The sequence below is a fragment of the Galeopterus variegatus genome, unplaced genomic scaffold (genome assembly GCF_000696425.1).
Source record: "Galeopterus variegatus unplaced genomic scaffold, G_variegatus-3.0.2 Scaffold1463, whole genome shotgun sequence".
Lineage (NCBI taxonomy): Eukaryota > Metazoa > Chordata > Mammalia > Dermoptera > Cynocephalidae > Galeopterus > Galeopterus variegatus.
The window spans coordinates 360,963-382,898 of record NW_007727574.1 but is presented as its reverse complement, the minus strand read 5'-3'; the positions used below and the strand labels follow the sequence as shown (position 1 = coordinate 382,898).

Genomic DNA, 21,936 nt, shown 5'->3' with positions numbered 1-21,936 from the left:
ACGCAAATAAATAACTCACTGTATTTTCACAGGCCAAAGACTGACCCTTGCCTTGGCAGGTCTGTGTTCCAGCTGCCTCTGCAGGGGTCCTGGGACGGGGATGCACACGTGTACGTGAGTGTGTGAGTGTGTGTGTGTGTGTGTGTGTGTGTGTTGGGGGTTAGTCGGGAGACTCAGATAAGAGAAAACCCACTGTGGAATTCAAGAAAAGCTTTGTGACTGAGGTGAATGTGGGCACAACTCTTTCTCCAGCTGGTAAAGTGAGCACCTTCGGCGCCATCTTCTCTTCAGCCCCAAGAAGACAGTCACTAGATTGATGGTGCAGTATTCATGTTCACAGAGCCAGAGAAGCTACTGCTTGGGAAATGGAAAAAGAGACAATGGGAGGAGGCAGCTCTGGGAGCTGGGACAATATCAAAATGCCCCTTGCATTTTGGGAAATGAAAGGACAGAGAGTCTCTTTGATTAGAATGAAATCCTCATGAAGAAGGTAGACAATGGATCTATTTGTTCACTTCGTTCTCTGCTGTGATCTAGAAGTGATTTCTCTAGAATGAAAGATTTAAAATGCATCATCCCCAACTTCTCCCCGTGCCCTGCACTATGTATGGAGGAATCAGGTACGTGGAAGTCCTGGGAATTTCAGTTTCACCTAAACCACACCAACCCGTCCATGTGACACCTTTCCTGACCAATCCCACTATCCCACCTGCAGGGGTCAGTCTAAGGGAAGCTGGCTTTGAATTCGGCAGAAGCAGAACGTGGAAGAGGAGACGCCCCATGGCTCACACTCACTTCCCCCTTCCTTCCACTGATGGGAACCACAGGATTTCTCATCAACTCTGCAGTTGCTGATATGTGTATGGTTTCAGTGCTGGTAAAATACTGCACATGATGTTCAGAGCAGCACTACTCACAATAGCCAAAAAACGGAAACAACCCAAATGTCCACCAACTGATGAGTGGATAAACAAACTGCAGTCTAGCCATCTGGCAGAATATACTCAGCCATAAAGTAAATGAAACACTGACACGGCATGGATGAGCCTTGAAGACATTATGCTAAGTGAAATAAGGCAGTCACAAAAGACTACAGATTATGTCATCCCTTTTATAGGAACTATATACCACGTAAACCCACAGAGAAAGAAAGCATTCTGGTTGGAGGGAAGGGGATGTTTGGAGTGACTGCTTAATGGTTATGGGGCTTTCTCTTGGGTGATGAAAATGTTTTGGAATGAGGTACAAGTGGTGATGGCACAACATCGTGAATGGACTAAATGCTACTGAATTGTTTGTTTTAAGATGGTTAACTTTAGGTTATGTGGATTTCAACTCAATTTAAAAAAAAATAACATATATATATATGATCTTTCCTCAACCTGGTAAGCTGGGCTTCCTCACTCCACATCAACCCTCCTACATTCCTAGAACAGGCCCTTCACCTGTTGGTCTGTGGGACTGGAAGAGAAATGCCTTCTCTGTCCCTTCCGCTGCTTGAGTTCCTGAGGGAAATGCTGTGTATTTCTTGATCATGCAGGTCTGTCAGCTTCAGCACTTTCTAGCCATGTGAGTTGGGCCCCCAGCTTTAACCTGTCAGCCTTCAGCGTCCTCAGCTACACATTTTTTTTTCCCTTTTTGTCTTTTTTTTTACTGACCGGTAACGGGATCACAACCCTCGGTGTTGCGCCCGCACTGCGCTCAGCCAGTGAGCGGGAACCGGTCTCCACATGGGATCCGAACCCTCGGCGGGAGCGCCACCACACTCCCAAGCGGCGCACTCTCCAGTGCGCCACCGGGCCAGCCCTCAGCTACACATTTTTTGCAGGGTTGATGTGATTATGAAGTGAGAAAAGGCAGGAAAAGCTTGTTCTTAGGCATATCAGGAAGATATAACAACGATCATTTTTGTAACTCTAAGCCCCAGTGGAACAAAAGAAAAAATCTCCACAGCTATTAGCCTCCTGTCCACCAGGGGGAGTCTTCTGAAGAAATCCATCATCAGTTCTCCTATCTTGGTTTCCTTACCTCCTATTTCTTCTGCTCCTTCATCCGCACTTCCCCAACTCATCCTACTCCCCAATGCAGTAGGACCCAATTTTTGCAAAGCTAACTCCACTTGATCCTTGCCAAGGGACCGTGGGGTACTCTGGATGGTGTTTACCACCAGAAGCTCTGCAGTCTTAAACTCTAAACCAGGAGTCATCAAGCTTTTTCTGTAAAGGATAGAAAAGTAAATATTTTAGGCTTTATGGGCTACTTTCTTTACAAATACAGGTTGTGGGCCAAATTCAGCCTGCTACCTGTTTTTGTACAACCCCTGAGCTAAGAATGATTTTTACTTTTTTAAATGGTTGGTTTAAAAAAAAGAAGAAAAATATGTGATGTGAAAATTAAAAATTTCAGTGTCCATAAGTAAAGTTTTATTGAAACACAGTCCCATTCAATTATTAATTATTACATATTATCTACGGTTGCTTTTGAGCTACAATGGAGAGTTGAGTAGTTGTGGCAGAGACAACATGACCCACATTGCCTAAAATATTTATCATTTTGTCCTTTAAGAAAAAGTTTGCTGGCCCCTGCTCTAAACAAGTACTAGTGATTAAAATCACTGATGGACTCATGTTGGTTTTCCTGAGAATAAGCATACAGTTGACCCTTGAATAAGGCCCTGTGCAGTTGAAAAAACATGTGTAATTTTTGACTCCCCCAAAACTTAGCTACTTAACTACTAATGGCCTATGAATAGCCTACTGTTAGGTAGGCTTCCTAACTGTTTGGTTAAGAAGTTAAAAATGCATGACATACCTAACCAACATATTTATTGAAAAAAATCTACATGTAAGTGGACCAGTGCAGTTTAAAACCATGTTGTTTGAGGGTCAACCATAATTCTTTTATGGATATACAGGGCTCTTCTGTTTACTCGTCTGCAAAATGGGGATAATAGTACTATCTCATGAGGTTGTGGTGAAGATTAAATCACTTTAGTACATGAAAAGCAGCTAGAATAGTACCTGGCATTATAAGCACCCAATAAATGTGAACTGTAATTTTGTATAGACTTGGTAAGGTATAGATATGAATTCAAATAAATACAGAAAACAAAGACTTCTCCCCTCCCAATTTATTTTGGAATGTGCTGTAAACAGTTTGAAACATCCCTTTAATAGCTCTCTGGCTTCACCAGTGTTGGATGACATGACAAATTCTCCTTCATAGAAGGTACAAGAGAAAGAACTTGAGAGGCATTTAGATCCTTCCCTCTTCAGAAAGTGTGATTGTATCAAGAGGCATCTGGTTTTCAGTAAAACTGGCCCATGTTTCTCTGGAGTGAGGTGTCCAAACCACTGTTCATCCATATTTCCTGAATAATTTGCTCCCTGCGCTCAATCCTTTCTGCCAGCTCTGCAGCCTCTATGGAACTGTAGACAGGATATGAAGTCCTACAAAACCCTGACACTTCCCCTGGAAAATCAGAGTCAGAGGAGCCCTCTTCCTCCTCTTCATCCTTGCTGTCCTCCTCAACCTTGTCACTTCCTGCCACCAGGTGCTCCCTTGCCAGCTGCAGCTCCCGGAAGTCCTTGGTGCAGGACACTTTGATAACTAAGGCACACAATGTGAGGGCCAGGCCAATGCAGACGCTGGACATGAACAGCAGGGCCGCTCTCTCAGGGTGGGCTGCAGGAGGAAGAGAACATGTCAGGAGCTGGGAGGAGCTGTCAGTCTGCACCAATCCAAAATCCCACAGAAACAGATGTCTACCCAAGCAGGTGGCCAATGCAGACGCCAGTCCTGGATAGCATCTTTGAGATCACCCACAGCTAACTGATCATAAATCCCCATTGATTGTTTTACAAAAGGTTTTTAAAGCATATATGAGTATAGTCAATACACGTATATACATGAGAAAACATGTAGCAGAGAGACTCGGGAGCCAGACCCCTGAGTTCAAACTCAGATCTGCCACTCACTAGCTGTGTGACTTTGGGCGGGTTGTGTAACCTTTCTGTGCCTTAGTTTCCTCATCTGTAAAATGGGGCTTATAGTGCCTTCCTCTGACAGAGTTGTTATGACAAAATGAGCTAATTCCTTTAAAGCTCTTAGAATACTCACTGACACATAGTAAATGGTCAAGAAAGTGTCAGCTATTATTAGTAGTAGTAGATGTAGATTATGAAGAATTAATTTATGTATGAAGTACATACATGAACTTAAGTAGTAATAGAATAAATGTTAGCAAAGCTTAATTCCGTTTTTTTAGATTAAAAAATCAATACAAATACAAAATATAAAAATAAAGCAAAATATAAAATAAAATATAAATATTTTATAAAAATATATGAAAACAAGGGCCGGCCCGTGGCTCACTCGGTAGAGTGCGGTGCTGATAACACCAAGGCCATGGGTTCGGATCCTATATAGGGATGGCGGGTTTGCTCACTGGCTGAGCGTGGTGCTGACAACACCAAGCCAAGGGTTGAGATCCCCTTACCGGTCATCTTTAAAAAAAAAAAATATATATATATATATATATATATATATATATATGAAAACAAAATAAATAAAAATATAAATAAAGTTGTAGTCATTTTTTCTGTGTACAAATATAGTAATCTTTCCTGTATATAAATGTCAATATAATAATAATAGAAACTAAAATAATGCTAATGTGTACAATATGCCTTGGTCTAAGCTCTTACATATGTTTAATCCTTACATTAACACTGTGTGGAAAGGACTACTTTACTTTTTTTTTACCATCACTATCCCCACTTTACAGTTATGTGCCCTTGGGGTATTAGCACCCCCATTCTGGGAAATAATGAATGATCCAGATAATGCCCTCAAAATATAGATCAGAAGTTGACAAACTTTTTCAGTAAATGGCCAGATAGTAAATATTTTAGGTTTTACCAGTCAGAGGGTCACTGTTGCAAGTATTCAACTCTGCTCTTGTAGTGCAAAAGCAACCACAGACAACATATACACCAAAAAGCATGGCTATGTTCCAATAAAACTTTACTTATAGATTTGGCCCTCAGGCCAGTTTGCCAACTCTTAATACAGATGCTCAAGCTAAGGGCAGGGGGGAAGCACTGCCCAAGGTCAGTTGGCCTCTTCAGGCAGAGCCAGGACTGGAGCTCAGATCTTGACTGGTGAGCTCTTTGTGGGGTGCAGAGGTGCTCCTTGTGGGGTACCGTCAGCACTTTCTCAGTTCATCTCAACTGAATGGATCCTCCTCCAGATGCACCACCTCCCTTTTTATTCCAGGTGAATAAGTAAACTGTTGTTTTTGCTACCTCTGTCCTTCCCCAGAGGTCCAGAACTAGTTTCAAAACTCAAGGGCTGTTAAGTTTCACATACAGTCAAGGATCCAGCCGCTGAGATCTGACGGGAGGGAAGGAACTGTGACACCTTATCTTCCTGAAACCTGAAACCTCCCCATTTGGCTCCCTTCACTTACAGCTCAAGTCATCGCTGGAGTTCCTGGACTCAAATATGTTCTTTGTCACCATCATCCCTGCTAGAACAATCCCATCACTCTCTTTATGACACGGACGTCTTAATTCAAAATTTATTTTGGCTGGGTGTGGGGCGGCAACTCGTGTTTGTAGTGCTATTAATAACAATATATTTTTCCTAAGGGTCAAGGTATTTAAAATATTTAATCAAATATAGACACGTATCCTTTGTGAGAAAAGGAAGGGCTCTTTTCATTTCTGGGAGCGGTAGCAAATGGGGATTTGGAGACACTGGCTCTGGGGACAAAGTCATTAACAGTAATACACAAAATGATGCCAAGATCTGAGCAAATCTTCTCTCCTTCTCCCCCCTGCAGATCTAAGCCTCCTCTCTCGCCTCACTCTCACCTGCATTCCCTTGAATCCCACTCCCTCTCGTTCCCTGCTGCAGACCCCACCCATCCCCTCCAATCCTCAAGCCACTGTCTTTCCCATTCTAGTGCTGTTATGAGCTTTCAACGCAACCACCACTCAGCTCTCCTTGGAAAACACACACCTTGAGCCCCACTGGCAGCAATGTAGCTGCCTGTTTTCCAGTGCAGACAAGGCCAGTTCTAGGCAGACACAGTTCCATCCTGGCCCAGCTTCTGCAGAACATCGATCATCCATGCCCCCTCCCCGCCTCTCCCTGTGGTGGTGCAGTGGGAGGACCCAGTCCTTGGGGCAGACACAGCAGGGCTCGAGGTCTGACTCTGTCACAGAAGGGCAGGTAACCACAGACTCATTACTGTACCTCTTTTTAAAAAAATTTTTAAGGGCTCCAGGTGGACAGAATTAAATTAGTTGTAATCCTTGGGACACGAACCACTCTCTTTGTTGGTCAATACCTGGCTCTTCTTTATGTTCACTTGTTTAATGAATTACTTTTGATACAGTAATAAGCGCCTGTGCTGTGAAGCAGCTCCCTGTGGGAGTGAGGGTCTGGACGACCCCCTGTGTCTAACCTGTGCTTCCCCAGACCCCTGCTTCTCCCACCACAGAGGCTACTGCCGGAATTCCATGTTCACAGTCCCTGCTTGCCTTTTGATAGAGTTTTTTGCATCTCTTTGTATTCTTAAAAACTTTTATTAAATGGATATTATGTTACAGATAATGTTTGGGACTTTTTTTTTTTTTACTTAATATATTGCTGTACCATATTCCATTGTCTTGACTATAACAGTTTATTCACTCACTGTCCTGCTGATGGGCATCTGGGTTGTTGCCGGGTTTCTGCTATCGTGGACACTAGCTGGGAACATTCCTGTAAACATCCCTGGTGTACATGTGCAAGTGTTTCTCTTGGGTACAGTCCTAGGAGGTAAGTGACGGGTTTCAGGCTATGTGGATTTCAGTTTTGGGAAATTACTGCCAAAGTGGTCACAATGTGTGAGGAATCCTATGAATCCTCATCTTCTCCAGCACTTGGTATGGACAGACGTGACTTTTTCCCAATGACATCTTGATTTGCATTTCTCTGATCACAAATTATGTGCACATCTCTTCCCATACTTAGGTGTTTCCTCTTCTCAAAATGCCAGTTCTTGTCACTTGCCCATTTTTTTCTAGGGGTTGATTGTGCATTTCCTCTTACATATGAAGAATACGTATATTTTCTGTATATTCTTGATAATAATCCCTTAACAGTGTGCATATTGTGAACATCTCCTGGTGAGCAGCGTGTATTTTCACTTTCATTAAGGTGTCTGTTGACTCAGTGAATTTATCTGAAAAACAGGATGATGAACACTGTTCTGCTCCCTCTTCCCCATGGACAACTGGTCCCAGCCTCCTCTCTTGCCCCTTCTGTCTATCTTCCCCACATGGCCATGGTAGTCTTTTAAAAAACACGTATCGGATTACATCACTAACTGACTTAAAACTTACAAATGGTCTCCCTCTTCTCATAAGCTAAAAATCAAGTCCTGACCACCGCCTGTGAGGCTTGCCAGGACCCAGCCCCCACCACCCTCCCAAGTTCACCTCCCAAGAGTCTCACCTATACTCTCTGCTCTCCCCTGCACGGGCCTTTTCAGGTGTTGGATGCCTTCGCACCTTGGCGTTTCTGCACATGCTCTTCTGTCAGCCTGGAAAGTTCTTTTTCCCCTCTACAGCTAGCCTCCGTGCCTCCCCTGCCTGAGCCTAGGCCAGGCCCCCTGCCATTTAGTCTCAGAGCATCTTGAATGTCTCCTTAACAGCCCTATTACACGTGCCACTAACTCACTGAATATGTTTGCTTTTTCTCTCCCCATGGAATGCAAGCTCCCTGAGGGCAGGATCTGAGACTGTTCTGTGCCAAATCCCCAGTGCCCGGTGTGCTCTCTGGGGCACAGCAGGGATTACACAAATATTTGCTGAGTGCAGGAAAGGAGGGGATCATGGGTGTAAGCGCCAGGCTGGGTGCCCTGTGAATGGGGATCCATAAAGTCGGTTCTCTCTCTTCTCCTCTCCTTCTCTTCCTGGGGGGTGAGGGTCTGGCTTCAGCTTCCAGAAGACCTTCTCACCCATAAGACTCCAGTGCCCTTTGGCTCAGGTCTAGGGCTTGTCCACATCAATCCCCCCGAGGTCCAGTGACTAAAGATGGAGCACACAGGCAACTCTCGGCAAGCCCATTGGAACAAGGCTTCCTATTCATCCAAATCAACTAGCTTGAAGTCACAGAATCGCCGAATATTAGTTAGATGGAATCTTAGATGAGCTGACCCAACACCCCACCTGTTGTAGCCAAATCACTCGTCCAAAGCCATCACTTGGCTGGGACCCAAGCTCAGGCCAGGGCTCTGTCCATGGCCCTAGACTTCACACCAAGGGCACTTCATCAGTTTTCCAGAATCAGTCAGGCCACTTTGGTCCTTCATGACCCCTTTTCCATTATATATTCTGGAAAAATAAAGGAGTTTTCTCCTCGTGGATGAACAGAATCTTTACATGTATTATTGCTGGTGTTGTTCTAAGTCTGGCCTCGGTTCGTCTCAGAGTAGAGCGAACAACTTTTAACTTTACCAGCTGTAGTGTGACCTTGGGAACCTAAGAATGGTCCCTTTTGACCCTTAGATCCTGGGTCTGAGGCCAAAACAAGCTCCAGCTCAAACCTATTCATGTCCAGACAAGACACCCAGAGGCCAGGTGAGGGTCCCTCCTCCTGGGACCCTGGTGCTGTGGGGAGGGTCCACCAGGAGAAAGCACAGAGTGTACTGGGCCCTGGGCTGACAGCACTTAGGGATGTGACAGAAACTTTCTGTCACGGAGCCAAAGATTAGACACCATGGGAATACATCAGAGTCCACACCTACGTGACAAGGTGGCGCTGATTTCCACTTGTTCTCCCTGGTGGGGGACCATGTAACTCTGACTTTGGAATGTGTTGTTGTACTACTATTTCAATATGGGTTTGTCTGCTATTCTAGAGTTCCTCTCATAGGAAACAATAATGCCCCCCAACTCAGGAGATGCTGTAAGCCTGTTCCTTCCTGCTCTGCTTCCCTCCCTGAGGCCCAGTTACCCCAGGCACCCCAAAAGTCCACAGCAGGTTCTGAAAAGGCTGAAGACCCACACTTATCACAGTCCCAAGGGGTAGGAGTGACAGAAATATCAGGCCACAAAAGGCATGCCTGTAGCCATATATGAGGTAAACACACAAAGCCAAATGCCAATAAAACACTAATGAGGTGGAATGGGAGAGGTCATGTTCTGAGGCAAGACTGTCTAAACAAATAAGTCCCCTTAGGCACAACCTGCCAGGGGACAATGGCTCACGCTGAGCCAGCTAGTAAACTGCCCTCCTAAGAAACACACACACACACACACACACACACACACACACACACACAAACACCCTCTTTCCGTTTCTCTAATTTCGAAATTTTCCTATAAGTTTCTTCAGACTTGTGACCCAGATTCCCGAATGAATTCAAGGAGTAGTTCTGAATTGTCGAAAAGAGGGTAAATGCAAACAAACCTAAGAAGCTGACCCACTGCTGGGAAAATGACCTCACAGATTGTCTGAATGGCCACAGGAGAAGCTGTTCCTCAGGGATCTACAGGTATGCTCATGTCCCTTCTGCCAACTTCTGTGTTGCAATATCTCAGGATAAGTACCACGGTTTTGGTTTCTTGTCTACCTGTCCCCTGTATACCTGACCGCATTCATGTGTCACAGCTCCTTACAGCCTGACCTGGGGAAATGTCCTCTTGGATTCACTCAATTTGCCAACTATTTGGCTGGTTTGGGCCAGAACCTGCCCGGCTCATGTTCTTGGCCCCTGGCTGCTCCTGCCAGCATCCTCTCCTTCTGGCAGTACCCAGAGACCCAGTCCCATGCTCAATCACATCCCCACAATGGGCCGAGGATGGTGCTGGGCATTGCTTGGCACTTGCTGTCAACTCACTACCCATTTGGGTTGAAATGGCTCAGCTGACACCCACATGCACCTCTGCAGTGTGCTGGCCTGCAGACCTCTCACCAAGCATCAGGTGTTGCCCACATCCAGAGTGACCACCCAGAGAGTGACAGGCCAAAGAAATTCACAGTCAAGTCCAGAGGCACCCATTCCACCAAGACGTTGCAAGCCTTTGTGATGTGAGTCATGAGCTTCTGTGGTGACTCCATTTACCTGACACCTGACATGGTGCATTTACGGCCTCTTTCTCTTAGACATTATATCTAGGCTTGGTCATGGCTTGCTGAGATGAATGTCCCAAACCATCCCTCAATAAAACCAAATAATCCACCACACCCTTACATTTAAAACATTTTTTTACTATCTTATAAATACCAAATATTGGATGATAATAAGGCACAGGACAGCTCATAATACCAGACCAGGATTCATCATTTGGTCATTCGTTAACTACTTACTGTGTATCTATTCTGTAAAGGCACTGTCCTAGACATGGGGATATGACAATAAATAAAATGACAAAACACCTGCCTGTATGGAGACAGGCACTAAACAAATAAATCTGTCTATGATTTCTGGGAGTGATGAGGATGTAAAAGGATAGACAGGGTTGCAGGAAAGCTCATTCAGATAACTCAAGGTCAGAAGGTTTCCGTCCTCAAAATTCTGAAGGGCAATGCTTCTTGGTGAGAGAAGCTGAGTGCAAGCTTTGTACAAGGGTACTTTTAAAAGTTCATAGAAAAATTGTATTAAAAGATAATGAGATGTTGAATATACTAATTACCCTTATTTGAGCATCACATATTGCACACAGGTACTGATGTTCAATGCTGTACCCCACTGATATGTACAATCAATTATGTTTCAATAAATTTTTTTAAGCACTAAAAAACAAAAAAAAGATACTATGAATCCTTCCATGAGACCTGCACATTAGCCACTTCTGAATCCTGGTCCTGATGTTGTCCATGGTGACCTCAGGCAAATGGCTCAACTCCTCTGAACGTCAGCTTCTTTGAATGCAGAATGGACAATCAGAGTCCCATCTCTCAGGATTGTTTCTATGGGCTAAATTGTGGCCTCTCTCCCCACCCCCAATTCATGTGTTGAAATCCTAACCCCCAATGTGACCATATCTGGAGATGGGGCCATTAGGTGATAATCAAGGCTAAAGGAGGTCATAAGGGTGGGGTTCTAATCTGATAGGATTGGTGGTTTTTTAAGAAGAAGAGATCTCTCCTTGTCTCTGTCTCTCCCTCTCCCTCTCCACCATGGGAGGACACAGCAAGAAGGTGGCCGTCTGCAAACCAAGAAGAGAGCCCTTACCAGAAACCAAATTGGCTGGCACCTTAATCATGGACTTTCAGCCTCCAGACTCATGAGAAAAATCAGTGTTGTTTAAGCCACTCAGTCTGTGGCGTTTTGCTACTGCAATGGAAGCAGACTAGGATGGCTGCTGAGAGGAACTGACAGGGCATCTGCAGTAAAGCACATGGCATGGCCACAGCCCAGAGAGCAAGGTCATTATCATGCCTCTTCAGTCATTATTCTCTGTTTGAAGGATTTCCATGATGCTTTCCTCCAAGGGGCTCTCAGGGGACTGTGTAAACATGGAGATATTTCTGACAATAAAAATCCTTACATTTCTTAACACTGACAATTGTCAGGAACAGCAAGACATGAAAGTGGTAGAGTGGTTAGAAAAGAGAAGATTCTCAGAGGAAGCCAACAACCTCATACCACACAACAAACACACAGGAGGAATATTCATGTGGGAAGACGATGTTGGCAGAGGATCCCAAGACTGAACTCTCTATCTCCTACACTGAGATATTCCTTTAAGCCTTTATTTTCCTCTGAGGAAGGCTTACCCCAAACAGCCCCAACTCTGAAGGCCTTGAATAAAAGTACTGTCATGCATTCTATCAGCATGTACGTTACTGAAGGTCAGGCAGGCATTGTTGAAACTTACAACCAATGCTCCAAAAGGCGATCTGTCTTAAGATAAGCAGAGGGGATGGGGAGAAAAGACTGTCCGTACCTTTCCTGCACTGAACAGGACCTGCAGGCTCAGTGCAAGCCTTTGGCTCTGCTAATTCAGGAGGGCTGAGTCTGATCGATCCTTGTGGGGAAGATTAACAAGGCAAACCCTGGCAACCATGACAAATAGCACTCATGACTCAGAAAGTGACTCTGTCTTCATATGTCATAACCTGCTTTGTTTACTAAGTGATCTTCTGGCTCATTTTTTCTTCTAGCCATGGGTAGAATTCAATAGTCCTAGGCGCTCCCCAAATTTTAGAACTGTGAAATACATTCCTCATATTCCTACTTTTCATGTGGGAAATCACCTGTGAAGCCCAAGTCCTAAATAGTGTGACTTTATCTGTTTATGTGGCGCTTCTGTTGGTCGCCTGGTTGCAACTGTACCTGAATTCAGGCCTCTGGGTTTCTGGATCTTAGAAGACGGAAATTACCGTGTTAAACTTTTTTTTTTTTTTTGTCTTTTTTCCGTGTCCGGCAAAGGATTGCAACCCTCAGTGTCGCCCCCGTACCGGACCGGGACCGGCAACGGGATCACAACCCTCGGTGTTGCCCCCGTGCCTCGCTCAGCCAGTGAGCGGGAACCGGTCTGTATGTGGGATCCGAACCCTTGGCGGGAGCGCTGCCGCGCTTCCCAAGCGGTGCACTAGCGCAGTGCGCCACCGGGCCGGCCCCCTACCGTGTTAAACTTAAAGTCATTTTTCCTTCATTATCTGAGTGTTGTAATTGAACAGCACATTTGTTAATAAGACATTAGTAAATTCTTTAGCATTCTAGGAAGCTTAGATTCATTGACCTACCTCTTATGTAAGCAAATGCAGCTAGAGAGTTGCTAACAATAACTCCATCTTTCCTCAAAACCCTCGATTCGCTTGGGTCGAAGTTTATACCTGTTCCATAAAAAATGCAAGATCAATTAATCACAGATGTTCACAGTATGCCTGTCCTAAGATACCCCTGCTGCTCCTAATCCAGGACTGTCACAATAATTAAAAGTCACAGACATCCAACAAATAGGCCTTTGACTAAATAATGGGAGACAATGCCAGGAGGAGTGCTTAGTAAGCAGTCCCTGAAAACACTAAATGATAAAAGGGACTAGTTGGTTCCAACTTCAGGTGCTGTGCATCCCTTTAACTGCACAAGGGAACAAATTTATTTTCTGATCCTAAAGGCCATGCATTCATCATGCCTCTCATGGCTTAATAATGTCTCATTTTAACCATGGAGCTACTTTCTGCTCTGTTGACCAGAGATAAAGGCCAACTTCGAATTGGGGAGGGAGGTTGTGTTGGGCTACTTTTTTTGAAATACCAGCAAAATTGGGGTAGATCTGCTGTCAGTTACCTGGTTACACTGCCAGGACAGAGCTTAGCGAGCTGGTGATGGGGCAGCCTGGGGGCTTAGAGAACTCCTAGGAAGGTCAGACAGGGCAGGTGCTGCTGAAGAATCAGAGCACAGAGCACTCAGGTGTCCCCGTGCAGGAGGACTAGGATATTTGAGGGATAGGGTGGGAGTCCTGTTAGAAAGAGGATGCAGAGCCTGGACAAAAGCTAGGGAGGTGAACTAGATGACAGAGCAGACCATCACCAATAGCCAGCTCTAAGCTTTGGATGAAGGGTGATTTCTATTCCTTGGTGCTTTCCTGCATTTTCCATACCAACCATACTTTACTTTTGTACTTAGGGAGAAAAGACCTATTAAATATAACAAAAGTAATACAAGATAAAACTCTTGCCACCCTAGGCCTAACATCTTAGATGCTACTGGGTCCTTGCATTTTCTATTAGGAACTCCGTGGGTGTGAATTCCAACCTAGATTTGATAGGAAAACCAAACTGCTCATCCCCCTTATTTACAAAAGTCAAGTGCAAGCTAAGGAAGGAGGCAGCTGGCGTGTGCAGTATGCATGTCCCACCTGGGTCAGGCCCCCCCAGGTTCCTGATGGGATCATCCTTGCATTAAACTCATCATATAGTCTGGGAGCCCCAAATTTATTTCTGAGATATCTTTTTTGAAGTGATTTTTCTTTTAGGAATGAAGGGAGAATGGAGGAGAGATTTAATCAAAACAAAATGTTGGCCATCATTTGTAACCGTCAGCTGCAGTACTATCATCACCAGAACTAGTTATTCAAACACACCTGACATCCCCTTCCATCTAAACAGTGTGTGCTCGACTGTGGTCACTTGAGGGCTGTTTACCTTTACTTAAAGAGAAATGCTGGTAGTAAGCCATAAAAATTACCATAGTCACCATCTTTCTGCTTCAAAGAAGGGTTTAGATTAGCAATAGCTGGATCAATCGCTGTGAGTATGTTCTTGGGTACTGAAAACCAAAAAGAGATATTTTAAATGCTTGATATATTTTTTTTAAATGTGTACACTTAATAGATTTTCAAAGTGCTATGTAGATAAGATTAATAAATCATTTTTCAAATCAGTACAAGAATCATTCATGCCACCTTCTAATTATACATGCACCCCATCTCCCCCCCATGGTATCTGTGTGGTCACCAAATTTCCCAGAATTGTGAAATTTTAGGCCCATTTTGCGATATTTTAAAAAATAACAATATAGAGAATAAATAAACACGATATAATATACCCATCTAATGTAATATAATTTAGTAATAAAAAGAAACTAAGTACTGACACATGGAACAACATGGATGAACCTCAAAAAACATTATGCTCAGCAAAAGAAGCCAGACACAAAGACCATCTGTTGTACAATTTCATTTATACAAAAAATCCAGAAAAGGAGAATCAAGAGACAAAAAGTATTAGCAGTTACCTGGGCCCAAGGGACGGGAAGGGACTGCAAATGGGCACAAGGAACTTTTGGGGATCACGGAAATGTTTAAAAATTGGAGTGTGGTGAAGGCACAACTCTAAATTTACTAAAAAATCACTGGATTGAATTCACTTCAAATGGGTGAATTTAGGGCACATAATTAATACCTCAATAAAGCTGTTAACTGTGAACATGAACTTCCCTGAGACACAGTAAAGCAAAATGACAGTGACCAACTCAAAGCCCACCACTGGCCTCTTGCGGCTCCCACTCTGCTTTGCACCCCGGGCTCTTTGCCTCTTTGCTTCCATAACAAGCCAGAAGAGAATTCCAGGACTCCAGGTTAGAGAGATTTGCTATATTTTATGAGAAAGGAGCATAGCAAGCTGAGGACAAGAAGACAGCGTGATAGACTCCTTTGGAAGGTGGTTAAAGATTCTGACAGAGTGACCCTAAGAATAAACCACTGGGTGTCAGGGTCCCCAGGCAAAGCAACCTGCAGATGACAGCACCAGCAAAACGGAGGACGAAGCAAGAATTCTGAAGGCTGAGCGCACCGCCGCAGGCTGGGAGAAGGGAGAGGAAACCAAATATTCTTGCTGTAGAAAATTGCTTGTTTTTGTTGTTCTTTAGCCCAGCTGATATGGGGGAGAAGTGGCAACAGGAAATGGAAGGGAAGCCAATACAAACCATGGAAGTTCCACTGCACTGCTTTTTTTAAAAGAACTGGTGAGACATCTTCAGCAGAAAGAAAACCTCATTTTCGTTCTCCAAGTGTTTAACTAAATTCTTCTGGGGATGTCCCAGGATCAACAAACACAGAACATTCCTAAAGTGTGAGTTTTCCACGTACAGGAGGCCCTGGCGCCTTCATGCCCATCAGCAAGTGGCAAGGGTCACTTTCCAGCGAGGCACAGTGAAGATGCTGCTGGAAGATGCTGTCCGAGGCCTTTGAGGAATGCCCCTTGGTGGCCACGGACCACACCACTGATCCTGGGACCATGGAGTGTCCAGAGAGCTGAGCTGTGCTGCTGAAAAATGGTTTCTGATTAAATAACCTCTCACTCATTTCTGGGTCCTGATTCCCTGAATCCCTGATTCCCTGGCAGCAGGAAGTCCAGGAATTGCCATCTCTCCCAGCCAGGAATGGCACTTCTTTCTCATGTCTGTCTTGTCTCTTGACCTGTTCTCAGAATACGACCCAAGAAAGGCCTTGACTCTCTGCAAATACCAGAGGCTTTACAGTTTGAGAAAGAATCAGAATTTTATAGAGAAGCTCAGAGAAGAAGGGCATTCTAAGATGAGCTTTGCAGAATAACTAGACACTCAAAAGATTAAATTGCCTGGTATGATACAGACCACAGCAGGAAACTTGCCCATTTACTATGTGAAAATGGCTCTGATGTTGGGATATTCATTCATTTAGGACCTTTAAAATAACAACAGGTGTCAACACACCTGTCAGATTCTTGCATCTCCTTGTTTCAAACTGGTTCAGAACAAGGACAGGGACTAGAGTGTGATTTATGACCATCCCTCTCCACTTGAGATATATTCGTGAAAACCCTAGCACAGCACTCTTCGTGCAGCTCCTAATGTGTGTCAGAGCCTGTTCTTGGCAGTTTAAACAGTGCATCTTGCACAGTCCTCTTAGTGGCCTGTGAAGATGTGTATCATTCCCATTCCTCCAGATGGAAAAACTAAGGCTCAAAAATGTGCCTTTCACCCAGGAGGAGGCACAGTTTCAACTCCCACTGTGGCTTACATAATCCCCTTAACTCTTCTGCAATGCTGTACTGTCTGTGAAACATTCAGCCTTTGGGAGCTGGATCAAAGATTATTTTAAAGGATTATTAAGATGGCAAAGTGATTCCCACTCAGGCAGTCCCTCTTGAGTCTGTTTAGGTGAAACCAGAGATGACAATTCTAATGGACTTGAATGGTTTGCTAAATTTGGGCACACTCTTCCACCTCGATTTTTTTTTTTTTTCAAAATGAATCTTCTGTGTCAAGCCTGGGTTGGCTCAGACTTAAGAAAGAAGACTCCACAGGTTGAACTTAGGGCCCAAAATAATTCCTCTTATCACAGACAAAAATGATCTCTGCTTAATTGTTCCTCTTTCTCAATGGTGCCCAGACTGCACGGGCACCTCCAAATCCTGCACAACTCTCCCACCTGCCCCATCCTCCTCTGGGAGGACCTGTGAGGCCCCAGGAAACTGTCAGGGCAGGGATGCTGGCTGTGCCTCTCTCTTGGTGACCCTTGAAGACTGGTGGCTGTGGGCATAGGGAGGAGCCTTCACTGCAGAGAGGAGGGGAAGCTGGCCAAGGTCTCCAGGTCTGCCTCGCCCTGTTAGGAAGAAAGACTGAAATCCAGCATTTCCAAGAAGTTTAGCTAATAGGAAAACTCAGAGGGAAAAATAGAGAGCTCGGGGAGCTCATTTAGCAGAACATTAAAGAAAAGGACTTGAGTGATGCATCTCCAAACCTAATCAATGCCCAAGTGCTCTGCGCTGCCTCCTGTTATCAAAGCAAAAGGCCCCACAGCCCAAATGACTCCCCCGAGAGGACACAATGGTGCAGAAATTCTCCACCCAGCCTAAAAGCAAGATGGGAGAACAAAATGCAGAGCCATGATTAAATGAAGCTCTATAAAACAGGGAGGAATGTCTTTTTTAAAATGCAAATTGATTATGTCCCCCGAGTAAACCTTCCAATGGATGGCTCAGCGTTGTCCTTTGGCGCAAGTCAAGTGTGAACTGCCCGTCCCCCCAGTCTCTGCCCTGGGCTCACCCCCCAGCCTGTGCACACACCCATCCTGCCTCCTGCCCTTACCTCCTGCCACTTTCACTCTGCTGACTCCCACACACTCTCCAGTCTCACTTGCCTCTGGGAAGCCCTCCTGGTCCTCCAAGTCCCCCAGAGGCCCCTACATGGCCCCACAGCTTGGAACTCACCACATTCCATCTTACAGCCTGTGGGGTGGGCCATATTGCTCACCGTGAACTCCCTAGCCCCCACCTCCACGCCTGGTATGTAGCTGGTGCTCAGAAAACAGTGTGGCATAAGTTAAGGGGAGATGGCAGCAGCGCTCCCCCGTCCCTTCATGGCCTAAGCTCTGCCGCCCCCAGTTCAAGAGAAGCAGCGGTTCATAGCTGGATGAAGTCCAGTGACCTTCTGACATCAGGATGCCCATTCCCCTCTCCCCTCCAGAATATTCTAGTTGGCTGTGCAACAGGGGCAAGCTGTGGCTGAGGCACCCCTGCCCCTAGATCAGCCCAGCTCCTCTCATTTTGGAGAGGAGTGGCATGTGCTTCTGTAGAGATGAGGGTGGGTCCCCACAGCAGGGCCTGCTTGACCCTTACAGAACCCCTCCTCCCACCCACCCCAAGGGGTGAGGTATGCCCCATGTCAGCAGAGCAAGATTACTGGGTAGAAAAGTAAAGCTAAGCTGGAGGCTGAGGTTAGAAACACAGTACTGGAATAGAGGCCTGTTGGGGTGGATCTTCCCAGACCTTCCTACTTAAGAACATCTTGAGTTGGGTGGGGGGGTTAGTTGGGCCCCTCTCTGGAAGCTGTATTTATAATCACATCACATGGTCTCTGGCCAGGGCTGATCAAAGGAGGTGGTTACGTGACCCCAGGCCAGCCAATTAACCATCTTTCTGTTAAAAATTTAGAATTAAGATTGCAAGACTACAACATCTTCATATTGGTAGGACTGTAACATTAAGTACTATTCAGAGCTGTGGGAGTGGCTTTATTCCACCCAGCCCAGCTCAGAGGAAGGCTGTCTGTGCTGTGCGGGTGGGTGGGCGGTTAGGAAGTGAATAGCAGAGAAGAGAGATGGAGAGATGGTCGTCATACTTTTTTCAGAAGACAAAGGCCATGCAATGGGAATGCCAAGACTTAACTTCATTCATTCCCCAAATCCTCTTCCTTCCTATTATAATGAGAGAAACATTCCACCCTCCTATCAAATATCAACCCCAACCCTCTCAGCTTCTACCAGACCCTAATCCTTCCAATACACCAGGTCTCTTCTATATCACTGTGTTTCTATTCCCCAAGTAGTTCTCAAATCCATCCAGTGTTCACCGTGTCTCCTAGTGCCGCTTTAGTCTACGCCACCATTGCCTGTGGCCCTCCAGCTAGTCTCCCTGCTCCTACTCTGCTGCGTCCACTCTCCACTCAACAGCCAGAGAGGTCTTCCTGATGCCCATCACAGAGAACACAGGGAGATCTCACACATTTTCTTTTATGCTTTGGCCTACCCGTGATACCACTGGCTACGTCTAGTCACATGTTCATTTCTAATCTCAAGGAGGTGGAGAAACATGGTCTTCTATGTGCCCGGAATCTGATCACATGACCCCCCTACCTAGAACCTTCCACTGGCACCCTCTTCCAAGACCTGGGAACTGGTTCTGGCCCTCTCCAGTGCCATGTCATGCCACCTTCCTCCTTGCCAACTCCTCTCCTCTGTCCCACTCAGCACCTCTGCGTCTCTGTCACCCACCCCCATCCCCACTCTGCCAGTTCACCACCACCCCCCAGTGCAGCTGAAAGTTCACACCCAGAAAAAATGTTCTCTTTGGAAGACTTCTCCAACCACCACCCCCAAGCCAAATTAGGGTCCCTCCACCATTATCCTCTCCTATAGTATCCTGCCCTTTTCCAAAACAGAGTTTGTTGCAATAGGTAATGACAGATTTGCCTGGTTATTTGTTTAATACCTGTCTCTCTCCCCCGACTGTTAATCCCAGGAGGACAAGCACCATGTCGCTTTGTTTACTTCTGTATTCTCAGCACCTGGCACAGCTTCTGACACACAGAACACGCCTGCCATGCGCTGAACAAGTGAAGGAGGGAAAAGAGGCTTGAACCAGGACGTGCGACCCCCAGGCCACAAAAGCTCAGCTTCTCCGCAGCAGCCAAAAAAAGCCACAGCCCCAGTAATGGCTCTTGCCTCATCCTTGAAAATTCACCTCACTTTTATTCTAAACTCCTGCTCCTCATTCAACACTCAGCTGAAGAGGCCTAAAGTTACCGGAACCTCAGCCAGAACAGGCTCAATGCCACCCAGAGCTGCTTAGATGTGGTAGCAGGAATAAAGCCTGCGAGCAGCTAAAACCAGCCTTCCTGTAATGCAAGTGTGGCTGCTGTTATTCTGGGAATACTTGTAAGCAGTCACCTCATTGTACCTATTGAGATGGGAGGTGCTCAGTTTCCCTGGGTTTGGGTTTCAGGACACACCTCTGGGTTTCAAACCACATCCCGAGGTCTCAGGGCCCTCCTGTCCACCCTCCCATAGAGAAGAGTTACTGTTGTTAGTTGAACCTATTTTAGGAGACCTCAGGGGGCTGACTTATGCAAATCCAGTGGCCGGGCATGCTCCATAGAAAGGGGTTATATAACCCTAATGGCCAAGCATGCTCAATAAAGTGGAATTTATATTCATGAGATGCATGAATATGTATCAGATAGCGAAACTAGAAAAGTTGAATCCCGGCAGAAGGTGGGGTTGTTGCTCACTTTTGGATCTTTTGTATCAAACTTACTTTTGGCAGGCGGCTGCTCACTCTCTTGAGCCAGCCTGCACTCTGTACTAGACTTGAAGTGGGTATTTCTTTTTTGTTCTTTAAAGATGACCAGTAAGGGGATCTTCACCCTTGACTTGGTGTTGTCAGCACCACGCTCAGCCATGAGAGCTAACCGGCCATATATGGGACCCAAACCCGCGGCCTTGGTGTTATCAGCACCACGCTCTCCCAAGTGAGCCACGGGCTGGCCCTAAGGGGGTGTTTCTTACTTTTGTACTGGACCTGGTGCGGGTTCTGCTGGGTCTCGGGAGCTAGGCCGCACTCTCTGTGAAATCTGCATCTCTTATTCGTTTACATTAAACCCGTTCTCACTTTCTACTGTGACTCTGCCCTTGAATTCTTTCCTGTGGTGGAATCAAGAACTTGGTAAGGGGACGAGACCCCTTCTCCTCTGGCATCACTATTACAGCCTTGATACTGCAGAAAAAAATTTTAGTTCAGGATAGGAAAGTCCAGGTATGCAATGGAATATTATTAGGCCATAAAAAGGAACAAAGTACTGACACATGCTACAACATGCATGAACCTTGAAAACATATGCTAAGAAGCCAGACACAACAGACTGAATATTGCATGACTCCATTTATATGGAAGGCTTAGAAGAGGCAAATCCATAAAGACAGAAAGTAGACTGGTGGTTGCCTGCTGCTGGGGAAGGGGAGTAACGGGTGGATGGGGTGACTGCTAAAAAATACACCATTTCTTTTTGGGGCGATGAGAATGTTCTTTGATTGTGGTGATGGTTGCACTAAAAACCATTGACGTGTATGCTTTAACGGGTGAATTCTACGGTCTGTGAATTATATCCCAATAAAGCTGTTATTTTAAAAAGAAAAAAAAGCTAGAAATATTTGGCAGGGGATAAAGGGGTGGCCAAGAGTGAACGTATCAAGTTCCTCAGTTATAGTGCTTTTTGGGTTCCCTTTGCTTTTATGCTCATTTCAAAAATACAGTCAGGGTTACACACTGGAAATCTATCGTACCCTCAAAAAACAATTGCTGATTTACTTGTAAGCAGTTTTATGAAACTGGAATCTAAACAAAGCAGGCATTTCATTTTATTATGTAAAGACTAGGGAGATAAAGTAATGCTGTCGTGTAACATTTTTAATTGTTTTAGGGGGAGCATTTGATCTGTTGACTCACGCTGTGGATATGTAGATAAAGTAGCTGCTGGCAGCATCTTGAGTTAGTCATTCGGGGCCTAAAAGCAGTCCAGGGAGGTTAAATAAGAGCCACACAATACTGCTGTGAACTTGCATGACATACCAATAAATTCTAGAGCCTCCTAAGAGCCCAGATTAAAATCGCTGTTCTCAGGGACATCAGTTCTACCCCATTTGCTTGTTCTTTTTCTACCCTCCCCATTTGCTGCCAATCTGATTGCTAAAAGCACTTTGAAAACAAATTTTAACCAAAGAAAATCCTACCACTTATCTGATGTCAATGTCATAAACAAAAAAAGAAAGGATAGAAAAAGGGGCTCTGGAATATCTGGGATGACAGGACAGTTTCTGGGGTAGAGTCGTCTGGCTCATTGCATTCAAACTGCTACTGTTCACAGGATCCCCGACTCCCAAAGAGGCA

At 45.2% G+C, this 21,936-nt stretch overlaps 1 protein-coding gene across 2 annotated transcripts in view; it reads right to left on the bottom strand.

Moving 5' to 3' along the window:
- Positions 1–3,112: 3,112 nt before the first annotated feature.
- The window catches only part of EVA1C (eva-1 homolog C (C. elegans)), a 68,021-nt gene continuing 49,197 nt past the window's right edge, over positions 3,113–21,936 (bottom strand). For both annotated transcript variants that reach the window (XM_008577231.1, XM_008577230.1), the window contains 3 exons: positions 14,198–14,278; positions 12,751–12,840; positions 3,113–3,684 (listed from right to left, as the gene is read on the bottom strand). In XM_008577231.1, coding sequence (XP_008575453.1) covers positions 3,308–3,684; positions 12,751–12,840; positions 14,198–14,278 — 548 coding nt within the window. In that variant the 3' untranslated portion in view covers positions 3,113–3,307. The remainder of the gene's footprint in view (positions 3,685–12,750; positions 12,841–14,197; positions 14,279–21,936) is intronic.